Source organism: Branchiostoma belcheri, unplaced genomic scaffold (genome assembly GCF_001625305.1).
Source record: "Branchiostoma belcheri isolate BF01 breed outbred unplaced genomic scaffold, Haploidv18h27 scaffold29, whole genome shotgun sequence".
Classification (NCBI taxonomy): domain Eukaryota; kingdom Metazoa; phylum Chordata; class Leptocardii; order Amphioxiformes; family Branchiostomatidae; genus Branchiostoma; species Branchiostoma belcheri.
The window spans coordinates 671445-678537 of NW_017803898.1; the positions used below are offsets into that span (position 1 = coordinate 671445).

At 42.5% G+C, this 7093-nt stretch overlaps 1 protein-coding gene across 1 annotated transcript in view; it reads left to right on the forward strand.

The window, feature by feature from the left end:
* The first annotated feature begins 740 nt into the window (after nucleotides 1-740).
* The window catches only part of LOC109472898 (PHD finger protein 3-like), a 20186-nt gene continuing 13833 nt past the window's right edge, over nucleotides 741-7093 (forward strand). The window contains exons 1-5 of the mRNA XM_019772764.1: nucleotides 741-941; nucleotides 2964-5166; nucleotides 5631-5757; nucleotides 6238-6359; nucleotides 6622-6683. Coding sequence (XP_019628323.1) covers nucleotides 759-941; nucleotides 2964-5166; nucleotides 5631-5757; nucleotides 6238-6359; nucleotides 6622-6683 — 2697 coding nt within the window. The 5' untranslated portion in view covers nucleotides 741-758. The remainder of the gene's footprint in view (nucleotides 942-2963; nucleotides 5167-5630; nucleotides 5758-6237; nucleotides 6360-6621; nucleotides 6684-7093) is intronic.

The window sequence follows — 7093 nt, forward strand, 5'->3', positions numbered from 1 at the left end:
TTTGCTTCCTCTTGCCTTTCTTTCTATGGTCCATGATTGGCCATCCTCTCATTGCTCTTTGATTGGCCAATAATCTCAGGTCTGTGTTTGGCTGGACCCACATTCTCCATCTTCTGTGATTGGCCAGTGCTCCTTGGTCAGTGATTGGCCAATTCTTACCCGGCTGTGATTGGCTGCTTCTACTTCATCTTCTGTGATTGGTCAGTTCTCCTTGTGCTCTGATTGGTTGCTTTAAGTGATGATGAAGCCGGGGGATGTGGAAAAGGTACATCAGCTTTTTCTCTGCCTGTCTTTTTTCCTAACTGAACAGAAAAAAATCTTTGCATGTTATTTCTTGCATGATTTTGCATGGTTTCAGGTGGCAGTTTGAGTCCTTGCTTGCTGCATATAAACTGAAGAATCATTGTTTATTAGTTTCTTTCCTGTTACTCCAACTGCATAAGATTGTTTCAGATAATGCAATGTTCTCTGCTACCAAACTCCATAGCCAATTTACAAGTTTGATTCCAATGAATGGCTACCTTAGCATGCTAAAGTTTAAGCAATTAAATCTTATTGTAAATGTGTATGTGTTTACCAAGAATTTTACCAAGCCTTTTTCTAAGTTTGTCTTTACAGACAATTTTAACTTACAAAAGTTACATTTCCTTAGTGTTACTGTTAGCGATTTCTCTATCAATGATAATTGTAAATTATACAATGTATTCATAATTAATGTTATCATTGCACAATCCAGAGCTTTGCAGTAGGAGATTACAATGTGTGATCAGAGTGAGCCCTCTACCAGGGAAGTGGTTGGGACTGCAGTAACAGTAGCAGCAGATTCGCAGGCGACAACATTCACATCACCAGCTTCCAGCCAGAACCTAGTCCCAGATTTCCTCACCTCCTCCACAAGTGTTGAATGGACCGACCCACTATCTGAGGGGGGTTTTGGAGACGTAAGTTTTTTGTCATTTCAGTATACTTCTTTTGCTTGTAATGAAGAAAGTTTAAACTGTAGTTCCTAACACAAGAAATTTTTGACTGTACAACTCCAGTCTTTGTCAAGGAATGAACAATCCACTACTTCTGTGACATCACGAGGTGGATTGTATATTCCTTAAAAAAGACTCGAGTTGTACAGTTGAAAATTTGGGGAAGTCCAATATCTTGTGTTGGAAGTTACAGTTTAAACTTGCTTTGCGATGACTTCTTTTGTTTGTTGTTAATATGTAAATAGCTCAACATAAAATCACGAAAAAAGATGCTGCTTACAAATCTAACTTGCAAAATTAGTAAGCTGGTTCATGGTTTCTACTGTGCATGTGCATGAACTGGCTAATATTTTGGTGTAGATGATCTCAAGGTCTAGTCTTAACCCTCCTTTTCCCTCACGTAGACCCCTTAGCCCTTATACTTACATATGGAATGGCAAGGTTATTAACTGAAGCATTAACCAAGAAGTAGCTAGCTTAGACATAATGTCTTAGTACAATGCGCATTTTCTAAAACATTTTTGAGGTGTAACTTGTAGACTATTCCCTTGTACTGTTGTAGTGTTTGCTTTTGGCCATACTAATTTTTTTACAGTATTGATACTTATGGGTGAGGTTTTGAATAAGGAATATTATTCCATGTTAGATTTTTTGTCTAGTCTGTAATGATTTTGCAGTGCAGTGTTTTAGTAACTTTTACGTTTTACAACTTTTTCATAATGATAAAACCATATATGTACTAGCTAGGAAGGCATGCTTGTTCATTTGACCCCTTACAGGGCAGCACAGTCACAGCTAGATCAGGGGGTCCCAGAAACTGTTCAGCAATGGATCCCCGTACCTCGTCATCTGCCCCCCTCCCCCACACAGCCATCTCCTATATCTGTGACCCTTCCCAGTCCCCCTCCCCCCTCCCCTACCCCACAGCAGACTCCTTGTTTAGCGAGGTGAGTCCAGTTTCTTGGGTGTGGGGATTTTTTTTAGGTTGTTTTCTTCTATTCTGTTTTTCTTTATCTGTCACCGTTTGCTGGTCCATAAATTACATCTTTATTGTTAGAATAGACAGCATACAGCAATATGAACTTACAAATAACTTCAAATCATCATGCTTAAAACTGCAGACTTTTTCATTGAACTTTCTTCCTTTATGGCTTATTTTGCCCACTTGTTTTGCCCCTTGCAACTTCAGTCCTTAAATACTACAATATCAACCATAACCTTCTCCCTGCTGCCTAACCTGTAAGTAATAGAGAATTGGCTACTTCAGTGTGCTAAATGTTTTTTAGTTGTAGGGTCAATTTGATTATCATGGTTGTTTTTTTATGGCAATTTACTGTATAGTGGAAGGGGGGCAAAGCAAGTGCGTAACACCACAAGAAACATATAGGAGATTCCAGGAAGAATTTTGGGTTTTTATTTAAGCACACCCCATTTCCTGTGTCTGACGTGCTGCCTTCCTGTCATTCTGCCTGCCAATCCCCCACCCATGTGCTGTCAACCCACTCCCAAGTTCACCTGCAAACTTGACATCTAGAGGGAGCGTAACTAATCTACAACAGATCTTTCAGGGTAGTTAACACTGTCAGTTTGTAACACAAACACACTGTCCTGTCTCTGGAAACATGGAGGGACCAGCTATTTACACATTTTACGTCACAAATAGGCATATGATTAGTGTGAAATTATTTAGGTACAGTACTGGTACAGTGGAATTAGGTATTTGGACCAGTACTTAATCAGTTTTTCCAGTACAGAACCAGTACACACCTACCGGTACACAGCTCTAGTATTTACACATTTGGGTCAAAAATACAAGTGCAGTTTGTGTAACTTTATACCCGTACACAGTACCCAGTACTCAGTGATTACTATTTTGGACTTGTACCTAATCAAGTATTTCCGTACAGTACCAGTACTGTGTACAACGTGTACTGTATTTTCATGTGTAGCAGGTGTCACAGGTGCTCCCCCTGTCTCCCTGCACAGGTACTACAGTCAGCTCAGGACGACCCGTCCGGTCGAAACCTCTTCTCGGAGCTCTGCGGTGGTCCGCAACAGCTCTCCGCCGACCAAGTCGAAAAATTCCTCAACGAGACCAATTCTTCAACCGCCCAATATGTGGACAGCACTCTGGACCCTTCTATTGAAGAGAGCATCAACTCTATGCTCCGAGACAATGATCCTATGTTAACCTCCACCTCTGTTGACAACTTTAAACTTGATATTGGAGTTTTTGATAATCCCAGTGACGGACTGAGCCTTGTAAATCCGGAGATTACCACAGACATTAATCCGGACACATTCCTCAAAGATTTAAACGACGCCGGTAGCTCGTCGCAAACGGAGAACAAAATGGAGCCCATGCCAACGCGGCGCTCGCCGAGAGTTGCGGGAATCGCTCCAACAACTGTAACGGAAAACGAGACGAAAGCGCAAGGGGATACGGCGCAGAAGAAAGACGTGGAGCCTCGAAGTCTTCGGAGAAGCTCGCGAATCCAGCGGAAAGACGACAGCGGTGACAGCGCTACGCCTTCGCCAAGAACGAGAGGAAGAGCGGCAAAGGCGTCTCCACAAGTTCAGAAAACGCCCCCCACGGCAAGAAGAACTCGCGCTTCCGCTCTAAAGGCGCAATCTGAACCGGCATCCACGGGAACAGACACAGCGACAACCGTTGAGGAAAGTTTTCCCTCGCCACCTAGAACCAGACGACAGGCTGCAGCGAAAATACCTCCCGCCAAGAAGACCACGATAACCCCTAAAAGAGCCGCGGCGCTCCTGCAGAAAGCAGCCAGCGCAACAGTTGTAAAGAAACCACTGCCGCCTGCCAAGGAGATAGCTCCAACACCTAAAGAATCACCTTCTGTATCCAAGAAAGCTGAAGTCCCTCCCCCAGATACTTCTGCTGAAAAGTCTGAAGAGGTATCCCTGGAAACCCCAAGTAGGCCTCAGAAGGCAGCAGAAACAAGTCAAGAAACCCCAATCACACCCCAACCGACCCAGGATGTGTTGCATGAAAGCCCACAAGTTGCTACAAAAACCCAGGTTGCCCAAAGCACAACCCAGGTTACCCCTAGCAAAACCCAGACTACCCCAAGCTTGACCAAGGAGACCCCAGTTAAAGAAGTGGAGAAGTCAAATGATGCCCCCTTGCAGAAAACAGCTGCATTGCAGGAGCCAGAAACACCTGTAGAAACAACAGCTGTATCTAAGGAAGGTGATGAAGGAAAGGAAGAAACAGACTCCAGCCCAAATAACACCAGAAAGTCTACAAGAATCCAAGTCAAGGAAAAAGAAGAAGCAGAAAGAGTGGAGTTAGATCGCGTGCGAATGTTAGACCACGATTACGCCCAACCAGTCGCTGAAAAGCGTGCTGCAAAACGGAAGGGTGGAAAATCCGCAGATGAGGACGATATCCCAAGCAGCAGTAATGAACAAGAAGCACCAGAACTCCAACCTGACTCCAAGGAAGACTCGGAGCCTAAAACTCCCACTCCGAAAAGAGGGACGAGGAAGAAAGGAGCAAAGAAAGCCGACGAGGAGAAAAAAGAACAAGAATCGAGTGAAGAAATGAAAGGAGAGGCAGAAGAAGAGAAAGATGGGGAGAAAGAAGGAAAAAAGAAGACTACTCCTGCTAAGAAACAACAAGAAAAGACGCCCAAACGATCAGCAACAACTAAAAAAGTTACGCCTATGAAATCCCCAAAAGAGACTCCGCCCTCGGCTAAAAAGGCCAAACGAAAGTCGGAAGTTTCTGAATCAGAAGAAGAAGACCTTCCGCTGAAAAGACTCATGGAAGAAATGCACAAAGAAAAGGCCCAAGAAGTCATCGCGAGACAACAGAAGAAGAAACCGGAAAGAAAGCGAAGAAAATCGTCGGTCCAAATTGTCGAGGTGGAAGAACCCATCCTCTTCACACCTGACAACGCCGCGCCAACGGTAAAGGAAGATGAGGTCAAAGCTCACGGAAAGAAAGATGGAGGAAGCGAAGAAGAGACTACTCAGAACAAAGAAGGGCAAAAACCTAAGGATGTAAAAGTTGTTAAAGTGGAGAAGCCTTCTACTAGTACAAAGGAGGACAGAAGGAAGTCACTAGACAAGGAGGAAACGAAGAAAGTACATGTAGCCAAGGAGAAGGAAAGACAGAGGAAGGATTCTGTCAAGTCTGAAAAGTCAGATAAAGACCACCCAGGTGAGGATGTTATCTTTGTTCTCATTGGCTGTTCTTGATTAGGACTGTACCAATTTTGATGCCCTGAATTTGCATTACATTAGTATTGGTGACGCCCATTCTGTTATTATGTTTGCCGAAGGAAAACATAGTTTTGCTCTGTTTCTTCTTCCGTTCCAAACACTGACCGGTGACCTGGTCAATGACCTGAACCAGACCGTCTGTCACCATGGTAACTGGTGCTGGGTTATATAATGTTGCAATTTTATAGTAGGAGGGATTTAGACTCATGTGACCATATACATTGTATGTGAATGTGTTTGAGTAAGAATTAACAGAGCAGACCATATGTGAAGGTAAACATTATGCATTAACTTTGCAAATGTTATCTTTCTATATTACTGCACCTAGTTTCTACATTTAATTCCTCAGATGGCTAGATGGCCCATTTTAACATTTCCACATCTTTTACTGTGTTGTTTTAGGCGATGAGTCGGGTGCAGAAAGTGATGACTCTGGGATGACCTACTCAGACGACCCCAATGACAGTGACTGGGAGGATGAGGACCCAGACAAGCTCTACTGTATCTGCAGAAAACCTCACGGAAAAAGGTAACCTGACTATACCGCACTTAAGCAGGCCTTCCACTGTTCAGGCCCAACTAAGCCCTAGAGATTCTGTAATATGTACAACTTTTCCCTATCTATTCTTAACCTGTTGTCTGTTGCTAATTTTCCTATTTCCCAGACTAAACCATGACTTAGTGCAAGGCTCATCTGTATATTTGCAAGGTGTACAGTTTTACATATATCCAACTCCTGTACGTTTGGGACGTTATTCCATTGTAGATACTGTTCCCTGTAATCACGCATATATGTAGATATGTAAATATTGTACGTTTGGGAAATGCATCTGTAGCAGCGACACCTGTGCTGCAGTGCAACATGCAATGTGAATTGCCCAGAGGAAGGTGACAGACGGTCACCAAAACATTGGCTGAATATAAAAGACTTAGTTGTGTAGAAAGAGTCTTTTAACTCAAGGTTATCTGAATATTTGCAAGGCTAATTTGCATACTTGTGCCTCTCCAGATTCATGATCTGCTGTGACCGTTGTGAGGAGTGGTACCATGGGGACTGTGTGGGCATCACTAAGAAGGAGGGCATACGGATGGAAAAGAACAGTGAAGACTACGTCTGTCCTAAGTGTAAAGGTAAACATGTCTTTGTTTTATCTTATAAAGATTATCTTGAAAGTTCATCTGTGTTGGTAGAAGTCATTATGAAGCAAAATCATACTCAGCTGCTTGAGTACTAGTAACTGTTTTCTGGCATGCATTATGAAGCAAGTTTAGGCTGTAATTTCCAACACAAAAAATTCTCAAATTTTCGAGTCTAGTCTTTGTCAAGGAATGTTTAAATATCAACATTACATGATGTAAAATTCACTGTGGGGTTGTTTTTTTGTTTGTCCAGAAAAAGACGCTAAGGAGAAAGCTGATGCAGTGTCCAAGCCCAAGGAAGAACAAGACAAAGAGGTACATGTTGAACACTAAAGAAAATGCATAAAAGAGGACGTATATTTTTGGAAAGGGCCAGCTGGAAAGGGCCAATCACACGGGCTCATTCAAAATACATGTTCAGTTTTGTAGACTAATTTAGTTGTTTTCTCGGCACTCATGCATAATTACATGTAATAGAATGGCAACACCTCACAGCAAAACATTGTGCTATTTTTGTCTTCTGTGCAAAACCTGGCATATTGTACTGGTAATGGTCTTCATGTTGTGTATTTTTGTGTTGTGTTAAGTTGTGCACAATTGTCTTTTCATCTATAACTTAAGTGTAGAGAGGCCTGTTTTTGTAAATTGTAATGTAAGCCTTAGGTAGGTAGGTAAATGTAAAGGTAGCCCCATAACCTTTTTCATGTGGTAGAGGCATTGGTTTG